At 37.2% G+C, this 20,297-nt stretch overlaps 2 protein-coding genes across 2 annotated transcripts in view; one reads left to right on the plus strand and one right to left on the minus strand.

The window, feature by feature from the left end:
- Positions 1 to 468: 468 nt before the first annotated feature.
- Positions 469 to 1,080, plus strand: LOC122316204. The gene has a single exon (XM_043132737.1). The coding sequence runs from the start codon at positions 469 to 471 to the stop codon at positions 1,078 to 1,080; it is 612 nt and encodes a 203-aa protein (XP_042988671.1).
- A 6,667-nt stretch (positions 1,081 to 7,747) lies between these two features.
- Positions 7,748 to 20,297, minus strand: part of LOC122314682 (protein PIR) — a 66,729-nt gene continuing 54,179 nt past the window's right edge. The window contains exons 25-30 of the mRNA XM_043130189.1: positions 16,526 to 16,613; positions 14,624 to 14,751; positions 12,323 to 12,527; positions 9,406 to 9,578; positions 8,526 to 8,729; positions 7,748 to 8,175 (exon numbers count right to left, since the gene is read on the minus strand). Coding sequence (XP_042986123.1) covers positions 7,981 to 8,175; positions 8,526 to 8,729; positions 9,406 to 9,578; positions 12,323 to 12,527; positions 14,624 to 14,751; positions 16,526 to 16,613 — 993 coding nt within the window. The 3' untranslated portion in view covers positions 7,748 to 7,980. The remainder of the gene's footprint in view (positions 8,176 to 8,525; positions 8,730 to 9,405; positions 9,579 to 12,322; positions 12,528 to 14,623; positions 14,752 to 16,525; positions 16,614 to 20,297) is intronic.

Here is a 20,297-nt window from a genome sequence, read left to right on the forward strand (position 1 = left end):
TTCTTTCCTATTTTACAGATGACTTGTAGGCTACAATTAAGACTTGGCAGCATATATAATATACGGAAACTCTCATTTTGAGGGTATTCAAGCAAACTTGACATGGTACCAAAGCCCTAGAATTTTTTGGGCAATTTTTTTCAGTAGATACTTTCTTTGGCTTGTGTCGACACTCTCTGCCTTCACTTTCTAGGTTAATTTTTTTTTTCTGGGCAACTCTTTGTACATAGTTGTCGATGCTCTCTGTTTTTCAGAGATTTTCTCAATTTTTTTGTGCATTTTCTGGTAGTATTTTCAGGCAGTGGTATTTTTAGGTATTTTGGCATTTTCAAGTCAGTATTTTGGTAATTTCATATTAGTATTCAGGTCATTCATTTTGATTTTGTGGTCATTATGTTGGGTGAAAATTCAATCATTCTATTTAATGGAAAGAATTATGGAAGTTGGGAATTTCAATTTCAAATGTTTATGAAAGGCAAGGAATTATGGGGTCACTTGGATGGGTCTTTTGTGGCCCCTACTGATCTCAAAGAATTTAGTTCTTGGTTCAACAAGGAAGCCAAGATTATTTCTTGGCTATTAAGTTCCGTTGAACCACATATGGTCAACAATCTTCAATCATTTACTACTGCTAAGGAGATGTGGGACCATTTTAGGCGTGTATATTATCAAGAAAATACTGCACGCAAATTTCAAGTTGAGTTAGAGATTTCCAGCTACAAACAAGGTAATCTCTCTATTGAACAGTTCTATGCTAGGTTTCTAAATTTATGGAGTGAGTGTTCTGGGATAGTATATTCTAAAGTTCCTAAGGTAGCCCTTGAAGCATTCCAAGTTGTTCATGCTGAGAGTCAAAGAGATCAATTCTTGATGAAACTAAGACCTGAGTTTGAGACTACACGAGCTGGTTTGATAAACCGTAATCTTGTTTCTTCCTTGGATGTGTGCTTGGGGGAATTATTGAGAGAAGAGCAGCATCTTGCTACTCAACATGGACTCACTCAAGAAAACGTGACAACTGAGATGGTTAATGTGGCATATGCTGCTCAAGGGAAAGGAAGATCCAATACACAGATATAGTGCTTTAGTTGCAAGGAATTTGGGCATATTGCAAAGCATTGAAGTAGAAATTCTGCAATTATTGCAAAAAGAAGGGCTAGATTCTTAAAGACTATCACATGCGACCTCAGAATTGACAGGGCCAAGGATTTTACACTGCTACCCAGGCTAATTTAACTAATGTCCCCTTTGTTTCTACTCTGGGGCAGCCACCTACAACTTGTTCTTCATCTACTCTTACACCTGAGATGGTCCAACAGATGATTATTTCCACTTTTTCTGCACTTGGTCTTCAAGGTAAAGGAAATTTCCTCACATCTCCTTGGTTGGTTGACTCTGCGACTTCCAATCATATGACTAGAAATGCTGATGTTTTACATGATGTTAGTAAATATAAGGGTGATCAACACATTCAAATAGCCAATGGTAATACTCTTCCTATTACTGCAATTGGAACTTTGGGATCCCCTTTCAACAATGTATTTGTGTCACCAAAATTATCTACAAATTTAATTTATGTTGGAAAACTTGTAGATAATAATTGTGAGATTCATTTTGATCGTAATGGTTGTTGTGTGCAAGATCAAGTGTTGGGGAACGTGATAGTGAAGGGGCCTAAAGTGGGACATCTATTTCCTCTTCAATTTTCCATTTCTAGTTTTGATTCCTTTGCTTGTACTGCTATTACTAATAATAGTGATGTTTAGCATAAAAAATTAGGACATCCCAATTCTTTTGTTTTGAATCATCTTATGAAACAAGGTTATTTGGGGAATAAAAATTATGTTTCTATTGTGCCTTCTGATTGTAGCTCTTGTAAACTTGGGAAAAGCTAAACTTTACCGTTTCCTTTACATGGAAGTCGCGCTTCTACATGTTTCGAGATAATTCATACTGATGTCTAGGGAGTGAGCCCCGTTCTTTCACATGCTCAATACAAGTATTTTGTGACCTTCATTGATGATTATAGCCGTTTCACTTGGATATATTTTATTCGATCAAAAGCTTACGTGTTTTCCACTTTTCAAGCTTTTGTTGTGTTTGTTGAGACTCAATTTTCTGCTTGTATTAAAACACTACATTCTGACTTTGGGGGGGAATATTTGTCTCATAAGTTTCAAAATTTTCTCAGAACTAAGGGCATTCTCTATCAACGCTCATGTCCTTACACTCCTTAGCAGAATTGAGTCGTTGAGCGTAAGAATCATCATCTTTTGGATGTTGTTCATACTTTGTTGATTGAATCTTCTATGCCTTCTTGTTTTTGGGTCGAAGCTTTATCTACAGCTGTGTATTTAATTAATCGTTTACCCTCTCCTAATTTACAATTTGACTCTCCATATTCTCGTATGTTTGGTGTTGTTCCCGAGTATAATTCACTTTATATAGTTGCATATGTTTGTTTTGTTCACTTGCCCTCCACTGAACGTCACAAGCTTTCTGCTTAGGCTGCTCGATGTGCTTTTCTTGGGTATGGTAGTATTCATAAAGGGTTTGTGTGTTATGATGCAAAGGCTCACAAGCTTTGTGTCTCTCGAAATGTGGTTTTCTTTGAAAACCAATATTTCTTTCAGTTTTGCATTTCATGTGATTCTACTTCTACTCAATTGCCTATTTTTTATGATGTCTCTTGTCCTCTTGAACATTTTAAGCCAGGGCTTGTTTATGAAAGATGTCGTCCACAGTCTCCGCTACCCCTTCCTGTAACAGAATCAACATCTGATCTCATCTCAACTGAACCTCGACGATCATCTCAAGTTTCACATCCCCCGGATTAAGCTACTCTTGATACCACTTCTGTGCCCAAGTCTTATTCTCAGGCTGCTACCCAAGCTTGTTGGCGGTTAGCTATGCAAGATGAACTTCAAGCTCTTCAAGATAACCACACTTGGGACATCATCCCATGTCCTAATGGCTTAAAACTCATTGGCTGCAAATGGGTGTACACTATTAAAATCAGGCCTGATGGTACTACTGACAAATATATGGCCCATTTAGTGGCTCTTGGAAATTGTCGAGAGTATGGCCTTGATTATGAGGAGACCTTTGCACCCGTTGCCAAGATGACCATTGTACGTACTCTTCTCACCATTGCTGCTTCCAAAGGCTGGTCTCTTAGGCAGATGGATGTGAAAAATGCATTCTTACATGGGGATTTGAAGGATGAAATCTATATGTCTCCTCCTCCTCATATGTTCAATTCATCCTCCACTGAGGTTTGTCGGTTGAAGTGGTCTTTGTATGGCTTAAAGTAGGTACCACGTGCATGGTTTGAGAAGTTTCGCACCACACTTCTTGATTTTCATTTTACTCAGAATCAGTTTAATTCTTCACTTTTTATTTAGAGAACTGCCATTTGACTTGTTGTTCTTTTAGTATATGTCGATGATATAGTTATCACAGGTTCTGATTCTCATCTAATTGAGCGACTACAGTAGCATCTCAAAACTACTTTTCATATGAAAGACCTTGGCCCACTTCAGTATTTTCTTAGTCTCAAGGTACATTCTTGTTCTAATGGTATGCTTTTGCATCAGCACAAGTATACCCAAGAGATTCTCATCTTGGCTGGGCTTCAATCTGGAAACTCAGTACTTACACCTTTGGAGGTCAATTTAAAGCTTTGTTGGGATGAGGGTGAACTATTATATGATCCCTCTCTATATCGGCAGTTAGTAGGGAGTTTAAATTACTTGACTATTACCTGACCTGATACTTCCTTTGCTGTCCAGCAAGTTAGTCAGTTTATGCAGGCTCCTCGTCAATCTCATTTTGCAGCAATACAACGGATCATTCGTTATCTCAAAGGTACATCTGGTAGAGGTTTATTCTTTCCTACTGAGAATTCCTTACAATTAACGGGTTACAGTGATGGTGATTGGGCTGCTTGTGTGGATACTCGTCTAAAACTGGTTGGTATATGTTTCTTGGTGATGCTCTCATTTCTTGGAAAAGTAAGAAGCAGGATTGCGTATCCAAATCTTCTACCGAAGCTGAGTATCGTGCTATGTCATTAGCATGTTCTGAGATTGTGTGGTTTCGGGGTTTACTGAGTGAACTTGGTGTTCCGCAACTTACTCCTACCCCTCTTCATGCAGATAACACCAATACTATTCAAATTGCGGCCAATCCTGTGTTCCATGTGCGCACCAAGCATATTGAAGTAGATTGCAATTCCATTTGTGAGGCATTTGATCATCATGTGATTACACTTCCTCACATTTCCACCAAACACCAAACTGCTGACATCTTTATCAAGGCTATGTCTCGCCACCGTCAACAATTCATGATTGACAAATTGATGCTTCTTGATCGACCAACATCAATTTGAGGGAGGATGTCAATGATATTTATATAAGGCAGTAGATATATATGGTTGTAAACAGCAGTAGTTGTATATATGTGTGTAGGCGCCAACTTTAGTTTATTTCCTTTCTTGTATTCCTTTATTCTTTCCTATTTTACAGATGACTTGTAGGCTGCAATTAAGACTTGGCAGCATATATAATACATGGAAACTCTCATTTTGAGGGTATTCAAGCAAACTTGATAGTATGGACTACAAGAAAACCGAGTAGTAAATCATACATACCGAGATAAGAGCCCTTGAGAAATTAAAAGTAAAAATAATTTCACGGAGAACTTGCATCCAATATTCAAAACGTCACACAAGATTTTAACTCGAGGACTCCAAGTCCTTCCAATAGTATGAAAACCATCTTACAAACCCATATTCGTCTATTAATATGTGCACCATGGTCTCCCCTTAAAATAACAGTACACACACCATGGATCCCTTTGCTACACCGCAAGTAACAATCACACATATGACTTGGTTATAAGTAAAACTTGGCTTCATGTCCCATTCTTGACCACATCATCCTCTAGCCTCTACCAACTGACCATGACTTCGACTTGAGAGCATTGCCGTCGTTTCCAAACCCTTTGTTCACCCAGTGACAACTTAGGGTATGCCACTCAATTATTAGACTCTCCTAAGTAACTAGAGGACCTTCACCAAAATAATGTCCTATCTCGGTTATGGGTCATGACTCACGTGCACACCCACATACTCCTCTTATAATTAGAAACAATAAGCATTCTAAAATAATAATATCATCTTTTTTATAAAGCAAAAAGTAACTCACCTCAACATAGTGATATAGTACACATGTGGATAACTCAAAATCAAAGCATCATGAATATGTTATGCTTTAGTATTTCAAAGACAACAACATAGTCAATCAAAATACAACATGCTCACAGACATTAATTGTGATTGTAAGCATTGTTGCGGAGAAAAGCCTAACTTGGTAGTGAGTTTTACTGAATCAATCATTGGTGGGCTGGCTTCAAGTGGAATAGTGACTACCTTTCCCTCCTTAGTGAGTCTAGGACTTCAAGGAAAAAAGATGCTCTGAGTAGTGAAAGTTCACTAGGATTTGTCTTCGATGTGTCAGCTTCCCTTGTTTCAATGGTAAATCTGGCCACCCAAGTGTGTGAGTAGAAGTTCGACTTGGGAGTTCGGGTTTAGTTTCTCTCTTTGAGGTTATAATAGATGAGAGAGAGAGAGAGAGAGAGAGAGAGAGAGAGAATTTTTGGGTTTTCAAAATCAGAGTATGGGAGTGAGACTGAGTGAGATGGAGCTTTTATATGGAGGGAATTGCCCTAATGGGTCTGATAACTCTTGACATGAGTTGGTTGGTTGATCGGCAAGGAGCCACCGTCCAAGTGTACACTAGATAAAGGGAGTGTCAAAGAAGAAATGGACATGCTCTACAAGTATAAAAAATGAGTTTTGATATGTATAAGCAAAGTCGCTTACTAATCTGCATATCAATATTGATTCCTTCATATTCAAAATTTAAACTAACATTATTTTCAATAAAATCTACTTTTTAATCAATCACATTAGATTGGTGCACATATTAGTATGCAGTTGTGCTTGCAACTAAATTTTTTCATAAAAAATTCAACCAAGGAGATGGGAAGCTTAGTCTGCTGCTTGTAAATGTTGTCCATGTGGTGCAAAGCTTTTGCTCATGGTCGGGCGCTTGGTCTTCGAGTCCATGATCCCTTTGGCCTACGCATGCCTCTTGCAAAATGTAGCCATTTGAGTTTGAGATTTTTCATGAGAATGCTTGCTTGCTTTCGAGCACTCCCAAAATTCTTCCAAGCATGCCCACTCATTCTTGAGCTTCTTGCTCGTTTTTCTCCATGTATAGCATAGGGTTGATCTCCTCGCTATAGCTCAAATGAAAGGTAGGGAGAGGAACGCACCTTGGGAATTTTTCTTGGATCTGTTTTGCCTTACTCGTGGAACATGTTTCAAACTCTACCTCGCTTTCGAATTTGCTCGCCTCGCATCACGCCCCGCACTAACCATTGCTCACCTGGTGTTAATTCCACATACCTCTGGGCCCCTCTTGTCGATGCTCACTTACTTCACTTGCTTGCTTACCCTTGCTTGAGCTCCTTTGCTCGCTCAGGGGGGTCATGCTTGCCCAAGTCTCGTTCGCCCGTGACTTTTTGCTTGCCTTGATCGTTTGACGAGGTCTTCCCTTGTGCACGAAATTACAATTTTCTGCATAGTTACGTTGCTTCTGCATAGGGAGTTTCTACCTACGATGAGTGTAGTTCCCACATGGACAAAATGTGACATTTTTATATACAAATAATCATACTAATATACATGCAGTAAATAACTAACTTTGCGGATTGTTCATGATTAAGGAATGCTGACTCATATGTACAAATGTCGACAGGAAGGTAAAAGAGTACATAAAGGCCAATATTGACATGAACATAGACAATAAGAAAAATGATACACAGAGAATCATTTTCACAATCCTTTACACAACTATGTTTTAAATAAATAACATTGTTGTAAAATAACTTATAGAAGTAATATCGTTTAACAGAAATACCCTCAATTTAAAATATGGTTGTGTGAAAAGTTGTAAAAACGATTATACATGTATTATTACTCAATTCCCTCTTGTTCCTAGATGATTCTTTCCCAGAATTTGGCTGTGCAATTATTGACTTATGCTCTATCTCTTGCTCCTTATCTTAAATGTGTGATACCAAAAGAACAAAGCTGAAAAATGTTTTAGTTTTCCTCATGGTTTGTTTGTATCTGGAGCGTTTCAATCCGAGAATAAAATATCATTTTTCTCTTAAAGCAGCACTCCCCAGAGCAAACATCACTATTATATATGGCTGGCCACCCAATCAAACAGTTGTTATATAGAATTTGGTGGGGGACCCATTGGAAAGTAATCAATTCTTAACTGTAATAGGATTCACCATTTGTTTATCTCAGAAGCACCCATTTATTTATTTTTTAATATTAATCTTACCATAAGTACCGAGTGATATATAGTTGCACTCTAGGGTTTGTTGATTCATTAAAATTGCAATAGTTGTTGTTCATTCATAAATATCCATAGAAATTAAGGAAAATTATAATTTCCTGTCATCTTAATTTTTTGAACATCTTGTTTCGGTGGTACCAATCTAATAGGTTGATCATTATTACTAATTCTCTGCCCATAAAAAATGATTTAGTTACATTTAATATACAGCACGTACGGATCATAATAATCAAATATATTAGCTTCCTTAAGGTGGCATTTACATTTAAGTGTCATCTATTAGTTGAAAAAAAAAAAAAAAAGAAGCTCAATTGGCAATGAAATTTGTATTCCGCATGGACCACTTCAATACATCATCAAAACTGTTAAATTATAATCTTATCAAATGAAATGCTCAATTTGTTGACTAACCATAATGTAAACCGTATGCAGGTATGCAGTTAGACTCACTAATATAGTTAGACAACTTCTCTTAGGATAAATTTCAATCCCAATCGGTATGTACCACCAGGCTCCTTTCTTAGGATAAGTTCTGACAACTCTCTCAGGCTCCTTTCTGAGGCAGCGTTTCAAATGCAGAAACTGTATTCTCAAATTTAATCCTATGCAGAGGGGCACCACTTTGCTTGATAGCACAAGCTGTCTTGTCTTCGAGGGGGCAACGTGCTTTCAGCATGGAGAACACATGGTTATTCAGTCTCCTTGCTTTCTTCATTGCTTCTAAAAGTGCTTCCCACCCCTTATTTAAAAGAAACATGCATTCATTCATAACACCACAAAAGGCAATTGTAAAGAGAAACTAGATTAATGCCAAAACTTCCAAAGGGTTTTAATTTTTATTGCGCTGGGTTTTAGAAAGTTCCAAGATTTTTATTTAGGAAATAATAATAATAATAAGAAATCTTGCTAATTTTGGAGCACGAGAAATTTAGGACTGCACATATATTTCCAGAATCAAGATAGGTAAAATTTAAAAATAAAAATAAATAAATAAAATAAAATAAAACATGGAGAATCATTTTAGCTTGTGGTCTAAAACAACTAGCATGAAAACCGTAAGTTCACAACAAAGACAAAGATATACTTTACCTGAGCAAAATGAACTTTATGTGTCTGTGTTATTGATGCAGCCTCCACTTCTGCAACATTGAGGACCTGATATGAAAAATCAAAAAGCTCAAAATGCAGCTGTTGCCCAAGCAAGTACACCACGGTGCAAGCACCCCAGGCAACCGAATCACCCAGCACTTCATTATTGTTTGATAATGCCTGAGTAGTCTCTTCAAGATATCCCTATATAGTACAAAGATTAGAACATGTTAGCAGCAAAAAAGACATTCAACATTTGCATGCTCCTAGACTGAAATGCAGAAGGAAAAAAATGATGATTCACTGAAGCTTAGTCGTCAACCATTTCAACCAAAAGAATAATCACGGGGCTCCTGGGGCAAAATTATTACTTGATGCTCACAACTGGCTTATGTAAATTCTTTTTTTAAATTCTTTTAATCATTCTAAAGCTTCCCCACCAGGGACTTCTTATAATCCAGAATTCTAAAGCTTCCCCACCAGGGACTTCTTATAATCCAGATTCATGCAATAACATTTTTTCCCGAACTGAATACACTGCTCGCTGTGAACTGACATGATCATTTAACATGCCTCTCCCTCTCAATTGATAGGACAAATATAGAACTAATAAGTCAGTATGAAAATGTTATCTAAAGATGCAAAAAAAGTACTTCGATATATAATTATGGGTCTTCAGCACCAATTCTTCTTATAAAAGCATTGCAGAGTGTATATAGTGATACACACCCTACAATAATTTAAACTCACAAGTGAAAATTTGCAGCATATTCAACAGATATGTCCATTGAAAAAAGTTTATATATCAAATAATACACAGACAGATCAAAGACATTATGTGGACAGACCAAATATATAAGTGATGGAAGTTGTTTCTTACAATTTGAAGGCCGCTATATATACGGTAGAAATCCTTTGATGTTGTAATGTCGATAAACCCTGTCTTTGGACCAGTACTCCACTTGCTACAATATTTATCCAGTGCTGCACTTGTGAAAGCAAGGGTATACTCCAGCACGCTTCCAGAATTCATGTTAGCCTTGTACAAGAGATCTGATACAAAACGAGACATTTAAACCCTCAAACTGGAGAGTCATCAAATGAATGAAACAATAACAGGGAAAATGGCAGACACTTAAACCTATGGGCAACAAGAAGAGTGCATGCATTTTCAGGACTAGCATTAAAATTATGAAACACAAAGCTGACAGTGGTGTTTTTTTTTTTTTTTTTTTTTTTTTTAAATCTGCCTGTTTTCATTTGCAATTGGCCATTCAACCAAACCTTACCGTTATGATAATGGTTTGGTGATTAAGCTCACTATTTCCAATCAGTTGTTTAAGCTATTGAAATATGCAGCAGTTTAAAAAGGTATCAAAGGAAGTGCTGCTGAGTTTGAACCTCGATTCTACATTACCTCCAATTCAATATGTTGGGCACAACTCATTTAGGGTAATCTAGGTCTAGGAAATGGCCAGAGTTGCAAGCTATGAACGATAAAATTTGGACCAGGATCAAACTGGCAAAAGGTTGAGAGAAATCTCTCACCAGCTGTAATTTTGAAGTTAAAAACTATTAAGGATGAACTTTGGACCAGGGTCAAACTGGGGAAAAGGGAAAATTCTTGAATCAAGATTGAGAAATTACTCCAACAAAACAATTAAATCCTTTCAATTTGGCATTCCCAAAATTGCAGATGTATGGAAAATGATCCCTCTTTGTTTCATGTGGTGTCTTTGGATGAAGAGAAATGGGCGGTTGCAGGAAATGTGTGGTATCCAACACCTTATTATTGTGAGCTACTGTTATTGACTTCAATGGGATTAGTTTTCATAGATAGGTGTTCTCTTTGTATATCTCCTGTGTACTTGAGCTACGCCTACTCTCTTCTAAAAATAAAATTTACTTAAACTATCAAAAAAATAAAAAGGTTCTGTGATTCATCTATAGCCAAAGCCACCATGACAAGCTCAGGGCATTGGCCTTCCAAGCTACCTCATTAGTTCTGTGAAATCCACCCTTGCCAAAGGGAATTTTATCAGAAACTGACGGTAGTAAATCCCTTGCATCCAACTACGAGAATACCGGTTCACCAATATTCATTTCCTCTAAATAATTTGAAACCATGAGTTCCAAAAACTTGCTATTAGCCAAAAAAATACTTGCATACAAAATAACACTAAACCCAAAATAGCTCTCCAACACCAATAACTAAATGGTGGGCTTGTGCATCCAGTGTACAAGTATAGATAGAATCAAGGTCATCAAGACTTTCATAGGAAGTATACACGAGATACACCTAAATAGAAAAGGTAAAAGGAAGAAGAAAATCCTGAAAACTAGGAATGTAAAAACAATCAATGGAAGCCACCGATGTATAACAGATTTTGAAGTAAAGGGCATTTAGATCCACCACCGACTTCTCACAATTTTCACAGGTCTTATCATTCATTTCTCTCCAAATACACCACATTAGGCAAGAGAGAATAAACTTCCACAAAGGTTCACTATGATGATTACCAAAATGCCCTCTCCATTTTCGCATTGTTGCATTAAGTGATTATAAAAATGTATCCTAATCCAATAATAATAAAGGTGCCTTGCACAAGCCCTAGGAGAACCATTCCTATAGTAAATCAGTGTTTAGTGTTCCAGTGAGTTCCTTGTTAGAACTAGGTTTCACAGCACATAGAGGATACTACGAAAATAAATAGATGTTCATGAACATTTACCATTACAACTGCATCACAGACATCATACAGACCTTATCTTGACTTTTCTGATAAGTAAATGAATTTTATTCAATCTTGAAACGTGGTGAAATCCAAGTCAACTGGGAGTATACAATAGATACACCTAAGCATTTAGCTATAACCCCAAATAATATATTCCCCATTTCAATATATTTAACTATAAGTTTATAACCTAATGGAGTCATTGATAGGGAACGGGATTGAGAACATAAAATTCTTTTCTTTTTTTCCAATAAGTAAGAAGATCTTTATTAATAAGTGCAAAATACGCAACCCAAGTGCATAGATAGTATATGAGAGAGACGCCTAACAAGTTGAAGAAAAAGATACTAGAAAATCATGTAAACTAAGTCCACAAAAGTTACAGATGTAGTCAGTAGGAGAAGATTATGAGTAAAAAGTTCTTGAGCTCCCCCGTCATCCATTCATGGTCTTTGAAGTCCGGAAAGCAATTCCTAATTTTTTTAAGCTATGCCTAACCAAATTTTCAATTTTCACTCAATCATTATATACTAAAATTGAAAAAATAATAATGTGATTCTAACTTTAAATCGTATAAGCCAATCCTCAATTTTGGAGATTATATTCGAGAGCCAAGGATGTGCATCAAACCTCCAATACTGTCCATTGATCCAACCAGAACTTGGTTAAATAGACTTCCCCTGAAACGGCTTCAAACCAAAGGATTGGTGTCTTAAAACTCAACCTTAAAACCGAGCTTAGAGGATTATTTGCCTAAGTAATGGCCTGGTTTTTTCTCTTCCCAGCAATGGTGGGGAAGGGCAGTTATAGGAAGTGTTGGCTACACTTCTCTCCCTCCTTTTTCTTTTGGTTAGAATATCTGATACCTCCCAGGAATAGCTATTTGGTACGTATAGTTTACTATTAATTTCTTTAAGATTGTTTTTGCGGAGGGAGAAGGTAATGGGGAAGGTGAAACGGCAGGGGGCGCTGGAAGTTCTGAAACTGCAGAGAGTGATTCCCCTCTTTTGGGCATTATAATAAAAGCAAAAGCAAGATTGTAAGATGTGCAATGGAGCGCACCTGCAGCTTCTGCCTGTTTTGATATGGTGTGGAAAGACATTGGATTTGGACAGTTAGGATCTGATGCAATTGCAGCAGTGGCAGATGCAAAGAGGTTGACAACAGGGCTGCCTCCATCTTCATTATGCAATATTTGCCCATCTGCACCAGGAAAAAAGCCCAACCAAGGTGCCGTTTGCATGAAATGTGTGGTATCCACTTCTCTCTGTTTAGCATCCAAGAATGGAGGAGTAAGAAGCAAGAAGGTAAAAGTAATGGATCATATAGGATGCACAATAATAGGATGGACAGAATTAAAACAATTAGCACCCTCATCATGCCTAATAACATTTTGCCTCACTGGATACAAAAATATGGAAACACATTAAATCTTTACCTTAAAGGCTTCAGTCTTGCCAATATCTTCTTTTTGCACATGATTGAATTTAGATTTAGATTTTAAAGTTTATGTCCCATATCAAAAGTTCAAAGCACTAATAATACAAAGGTGATTCTGGGAGAACAGACAGAGTTTGGGTTGTCAAGGCATTAGTTCCTTTAAATGAATGTTTTCTTTCACAAATGAGACACATTAGGGAATGGAAGGAGCATTTACTTTAAAAATCTCCTATTCTCTTTATTTGCAGGCCAGTTATGCCAAAGGTACTAAAACAGTTTGAGAAAGACAGGTTTGACGCTCCTACAATGTTTATGCATGAATTCAAAAATATAATTTAAAAAAAAAAAAAAAAAAAAAAAAAAAAAAAAAAGAAAAGAATCATATGATGGCATGATCAAGAATGGTGTTTCTCTACACAGCTGATACGTGAAGTCAACGAAATTAAAGTCAAAGGTTATATGAAGCAGCTTCAAGGAAGGACTGATTATAATGACAGTGTCATAATGCAAGAACGATGTTTCTTCATGCAATTTTTCTAAAAGTGAGGTTTCCTCATGCAGTTGATTCTCAAGTTAACTAAATTAACTAAATTGAAGCCTTAAAAGTATTTGTTAGCTTCATTCAAGGGATTGATCCTGGCTCTAGTCATATTGGAAGAATGGTGCTACCAAGACGTTGGCTGAACAGCAGGAAATCATTTTATGAAAGAAGATGGACACTTTCAATTGCCCCCACCCCCACCATAACCTGTGCTTTTGCAAAGGATGTGAATCAAAAAGCGCAGGATAGAGAAAAAGGGAATTGTATAGCTGACCACAGGAAGCTTTCTGAAGGCAATTATTTTTCCAAATAAGCATTTTTATAAAATGCAAAAAGCAAAGCTACCCACGTACTCTGGGTAAATACAAGCAGAGCATTAACTCAGGAGGTGAAGGAAAACAGAAAGACAAAAACTCTACATACATAGAAAAGCTAGCACTATCCTTTTTTATAATAAGTGAAAAGCTTCCACTATCATTAGCCAAAATCCAGACATAAAGTGTTCATAGCATGGTGGAATAAATTTCACCCTCCATCTTCTCCCATCTTCAAATCCACAACATTGCATTCCTTCCGCACACTATACTACAAATAAAGCAGCCATCCTGCAGATTTATACACTGCAATGGCCCAAATCTTGACTGTGACCAACCGACCCAACTCCTCTATATAGTTGGTCAAGCATTCCATGTTTAAGTCACAGACCCTAAACCTCATTTTTAATTTGGTAAATAACTTCAATTGAGTCAACCGCATTTGAACTAGTTGGAGAACTTTTAAAGTCCAAACCTTATAATCATGATCATCTCATGGTAGGAGGCTTCAAAGATAAGGGTGGATGGGCTCACCATTCAAGGAAGTACATATTATGGGGTGATCAATCACAGGGTTGATTTGCTAGAATTCTCACAACATTCAAGCTAATTGCTTTTTGATGGTAACATAACCATAAAGCTCCAAAGTCACCAACCAAAGTTTGTTAAAAGATTCTAGAAAGAGGGCTTATCAATCTACTAAGAGTCCCCAAAAGTAGTATAGATTATACTCAATCTTCTTGCAGCCTTTGATACCTTTCCAAGGATGGAAAACTCCTACGTACTCTTTTGTATTTTTTTAATCTATCAACGTCATAACTGTTTTAAAATATTGCATACTTAAAGGAAGTCCAAGGATGAATGAGAGAAATATAATCCATGTATACTAAAAATATCATGTCGGTGCTTGTGTTTTACCAAAACTGCTAAAGAAATTCCAATGAATTGTAAATAGTTGAAAATAAATGCAAATTCAGTAGCCACCAATTTTCCTCAAATCAGAACTACATTTTTTCAGTTAGAAATTCCTGAAACATAGTTATCGTGATGAAGAGTTTGGACACTGACCAACACAATATCAAGAAGTCCCATCCAATATATGACACTTCCGATCTCCTTTATCCCACGAAGAACTTCTGCTTTGAGTTCTGATTTCTTCCCCCAATTAAGATTTTCTTTCACAAGCCTCATACAACCTGTATATGTAGAATGAGGCAGAAACACCAAACAGATGAGAGCAGAAAGAAAAAAAAAAAATGCATTCATCCTAAAATTTAATATCTGAAAACATTAAAAGCACCAGAACATCGCTAGCAATCCACAAACCCATTTTTGACTCACCCTTACAACATGGGTATCGTTCTGAAATGCAAATCACTCAAGATAGAAGCATGCATTATGTTTTTGTCATCTTGAATTCAACTTATTCACCACTTGCAATACATAAGCCAAATAGGTATTTTTTTTATGTGTCAATGAAGATTTTATAAAAAATGCATAAGACATGACCCAAGCACATAGATAGTATACAAGAGACAAACCTAATTAGAATAGGAAAAGAGAGAAGAAAATCATGGAACCTCAGTCTATTGCAATCTAGTGAAGTTTATGTTAGATGAAAGTCTTGTATCAGTTGATGATGTAGTGAACATAATTACTCTTAAATAATTTCACAAACATGGTTGGACCCTTGGAAAAGAGTTCAGTTCCAGTTATTCCAAAAATCCTGCAGTCTTGTATATTTGTAACAGGCCTACCGATACATTTGTCAGCTGAAGTTATTCATAGTAGTTTCAATATACAGGAAATGCATGCATCAACGCACCATACTAAATAAAAATAACACATGTATAGCCGTGTCCAGATGTCTAAGTATCACAAGTGCAGTGTCTAACATCTAATGTCCACTTAAGACTGTGGCGCCAGTTCCTTAATTCTACCGACCGTTTTGGATTCAAAATGACACAGGTTCAAATCCTGACGTTATTGTGGAAAGTATTTTTTAGAAATTTTCAATTAGTCTATGTAATTAAATTCCACTTTCCATTTTCTTATATATGCAAATAAAGCAACATCTCATTTGGAGAATTTACATTTTTACCATTTCTGGACATTTTTTTTAATGGGTATCGGGGGTCGGGAAACAGCATCCTGACTAATCCCTGGGGTGCACAGGCCCTTGACAAGACGTTTCCCTCAAGTGTACCTCAGGTAATTGAAGGGAAAAATCCCCTAGTCCGATGGCCCCTAGAGATTGTTTGCATTCAAGGGGATTTGAACCTTAGACTTGGGGGGAGTATAACCCCAAGGCCTTTACCACTTGACCCAACCCCTAGGGTTTCATTTCTGGGCATATATACTCCACTTCAAATATTTTATGAAAGCACAGGCAGACATTTTGATAATTAAATTCTTTCATTGTTGTAAATTTGATATCTTTCTTTCTTCTGTTTGCTTTGTAACTAACTCCCACACCCTGATTTTTAGCAGGATATTTTCGAAGTTTGAATGGAAAAGAAAAGGAACTAGCCAATTTTAAACAAACAATAAGAAAATCAACCTGACAGCTATCACTCATCACCTGATATAGATATACAGAGGACATTAAATATTGACTGGAAATCATATCGAACTTAAAATATACAATACATTATAAGACGACATATATCTTGGTGGCATGCCTATTAGCTTTCAGTTAAATATAAGAAGTTTCAAATGCATTTCCATGCACTTAGTATCAATGCAGGAACCACCAATGTAAATTCACAAAATTTGACAGCATTTCTACATCCCTAAATATATACTTTAGTGCATCAACAAGCCTTGATGCACTGGTAAGCTTTCACTGGTCAGAGCCTTGCAACATTGCTTTTCAAACCTTCCTCAAAAAGGAAGAAATTTGCATTCCATAGAATGAAATGGGGAGAAAGAAAAAGGTCTTCAATGAAAATTTGTAACTCCATCATGTACCTGTCACACCTCCATCAAAAGGAAGCAATCCAATAGATTTTGGCAGTGCTTCTTGCAATCCTGTAATCATTGGTTCAATCGTAGCTATCTGAAACACGCAGGCAAGAAACTTTAGACAGAACCACTGTGGTATAATATCCTCCATCACAGCATCAACATATAAAATACGAGACTAGGTTCACGCAAAACTAGAGAGGAAAAAAAAAAGGTCAGTATTGAAATAGTGATGCGGCATCTTATAGTTCAGCACCAAATCTCTAAAAAATTGAGCAATTTGGACCTGGTTTAAGATATACCAACATATTTAATGCAGATCTGTATACCAAAAAATTTGATGTAATTAGTTGGTCACATGGTTGTCATGTTGTATAATAATAGTCAAACAAATTGCATTAATTATTTTTGTCAGTAAATAAGAATTTTATTGATAATAGGCGAAGCCAAGTACACAAGACATATACAAGAGCCACACCTGGTCATGACTGTCTAAAGATACAAGAAAATAATGTACGTTCATGCCATTAAAGTCTATTACAATCAACCAATGAATAAAGTGTGAAGAAAAAAAGTTTTAAGCTAGTCCATTGTCCATTCACGATCCTCAAAACTCCGACCATTCCTCTCCGTCCATATGCACCACCATAGGCAAGTCGGTATCATCTTCCACATGGCTGCAAAATGAGAATTACCCCAGATGCCTAGCCAACTGGCCAAAAAGTCAACAACCTATCTTGGCATTACCCAAATAAGTCCCACTCTTGCAAAGATATCGTTCCATAAACTCATGGCTACATCATAATGCAACAAGTGATCCAAAGACTCACCACTTCTCTTACAATTTAACACCAATCCAATACAATGAATCGACATTTCCTTAGATTATCTAAGGTGAGAATCTTTCCTAATGAAGCTGTACATACCAAAAAAAAAAAAGCTTTTAGAGTTTGGGGGGGGGGGGGGGGGGGGGGCAGGCCTTAGTCTTCCATATGTTCTTCCTCGGGAATGTTCTTGTAGAGTGTGTCATAAGAGATTTATAGTATGACTGTACAGTAAATCTCCCATTCTCGGATGGTGACCACATCATCTTATCCGCTCCTCTAGTCACTCCACAATTGTGCACAAGATTGAAGAAATCTGAAAATATGTCAATTTCCCAATCTTGGGCAGCACTAAGGAAAATGACATTCCATTGGGCTGAGCCACTAGAGAAATTCATAAGCTCTGCTACTAAGGCCGCCTTTCTTTGTGCAATGCTGTATAGTATTGGGTAGGCTTCTTTGAGGATTCGATCTCCACACCATGTCATTGGCTAGTTTGCGCTCTTTGGACTTTTCAAACTTAGCGAACTGAAACATCTAAATGGAATGGTCACCATCTGTGCATAAATGCCATATGTGTTTCACCATGGCAGCACGGTTCCAAGCTTCGACATCCTTGAATCCAAGACCCCCTTCCTTATAAGGGAGACAAAGGCTGTCCCAAGCAACCTTGGCACCGCCCTTGCTCAAATCATCCCCCTTTCAAAGGAAGGATCTCATAACTTGTTCAATCTTTTTGGTAACTCCTTTTGGAAGAATAAAAAGGGAAGACCTGTATAACTGGATAGCGAAGAAAACCGATCTAAACAACTGGGCCCTACCTACATAAGAAAGAAATTTGCAAGCCCAGCTCTTGATTTTGGTGGTTATTCTTTCCACCAAGCATTGCAATCTGCCTTCCTTAATTTGGAAGAGATAAGGGGGACCCCAAGGTACCTCACAGTAATAGACCCCTCTTTGAAACCCAGGACTCACAACAAAGAACCCTTAGTATTGTTTTCAACAGAACATGTAAATAAACTACTCTTCCCCGGGTTGGGAGAAAGGTCAAACAACTCCTCCAAATTGATCAGGCAATCCTTGACCACTTAAACCGAACATCTATCTCCTTTGCAAAAGATGAGATCGTCGATGTGACTTAAAAGAGGCACCCAATGGAAGACCGAGATACTTCATTGGTAGAGTGGAGACTTTGCATCCCAGGATATTAGCCAAGCTCAAAGCACTTGGAACATTTCCAACTGAAACTAATTCTGACTAGGTAAGATTCACTTTCAAGCCTGATGCCACTTCAAAGCAAAGTAAAAGAGCCCACAAAGCTTGAATGTGATTATGACTAGCCCCACAAAATACAAGAGTGTCATCTGCAAATAAGAGGTGGGTCATCTCAAGTGTGCCAATTCTTGCATCCCCAACAATAAAGCCAGACAGAATTCCCCCTTTCACGAGACCTGCGATCATTTTACTAAAAGCTTCCATTATGAAAACAAAAAGCAATGGAGATAAGGGATCACCTTACCTCAAACCCCTCAAACTTCCAAAGAAACCCATTGGGATACTGTTTACCAAAATAGAGAAACGTACGGTGGATACTCAAAATTTGATCCATGAACACCATCTCACTCCAAGTCCACACCTCTCAAGCATGTGTAACAAAAAATTCCAGTTTACACAATCATATGCATTCTCCATGTCAAGTTTGCATAATAATTCTGGTTCACCCAACTTGATGCGACTGTCCAAACATTCATTGGCAATGAGCACCAAGCCAAGAATTTTCCAACCTCATATGAATGCATTTGCCGACCTCTAAAGTGAACAGGTGGTTTGGGGGTTAGAAGTTTGACTCAATTTAATAAAGGGCCATTCGGAAGTCGTCGTGGCATTCTTCATTGGAGAGGGAAGCTTTGTGGGGAGTGCGCATTGTGGAGAGTAGAGACGACTAGAGAAAACAAAATATGATACCATTTCAGGTTTTGTCAGATACAAAGTGGGCAACGGAACCAAGTTTTGGCATGACTTATGGTGTGGGGATGACTACTAAAGGAGTCTTTTCTAGAGTTGTTAAGTATTGCTAGCAATAATGAGGCATGGGTAGAAGATAACATGAAGTATTTTAATGGAACTCTTCATTCTTCAATTGAATATATCTTTTGTTGGATCCATTTAGGATTGGGAGGCAGAATTGTAATGGCATTTTGAATTGTTATACACCCTCAGATTGAGACAAGATGGTAAAGATGGTATATGGTGGATTCCTTCGTAAAGAAAGGATGTTTGATGTTAAGTTGTACTATCAAGCATTATCCATGTGGGATGATTCTCATTTTCCATGGAAGAGAGTTGAAAGGTCTATGAGCCTTAGAGTAACTTTCTTTCTGTGGACAACTGCCTGTGGGAAGATTTTGAAGAGATGTGTCAGTGATAGATTGATCTAGCATTGCATAAGGAGCAGGGGATCTATCTATCACTGTATTCTCATCGTGAACTAGCAAGAGCATTATGGACAATGATTTTAAGACATTTTGGAGTAGAATGGGTCATGCCTAGATAAGTGATAGAATTGTTAGTATGTTGGAAAGCTCAAACGGGATCTTCCTCAGTTTTAGCCACTAGGATAATGACCCATTTTTTTAATGTGGAGCATATGGAGAAAGCAAAATGCAAGATGCATAGAAGATTGTGAGATGCCGGTGAAAGAACAAGAGAATATGTTGCTCAAACTTCTTTATACATGGACAAAGGGAATATACTATCCTTCACATTCTTAATCTTTCTGAATATATGGACTTTTACTTTCCTATTAAACATTTAATAGGTTATCTCATGTATACAACCAGTGTATTCGGATTTCCCTCTACACTTTAATGAAATGAATTTTATTATCTATATAAGAATAGTAATCTAACTAAAGGACTTCAATGCCGTGTAAGTTTTTATCTATCCTTAAGATC

The sequence above is a fragment of the Carya illinoinensis genome, chromosome 7 (assembly GCF_018687715.1).
Source record: "Carya illinoinensis cultivar Pawnee chromosome 7, C.illinoinensisPawnee_v1, whole genome shotgun sequence".
NCBI lineage: Eukaryota > Viridiplantae > Streptophyta > Magnoliopsida > Fagales > Juglandaceae > Carya > Carya illinoinensis.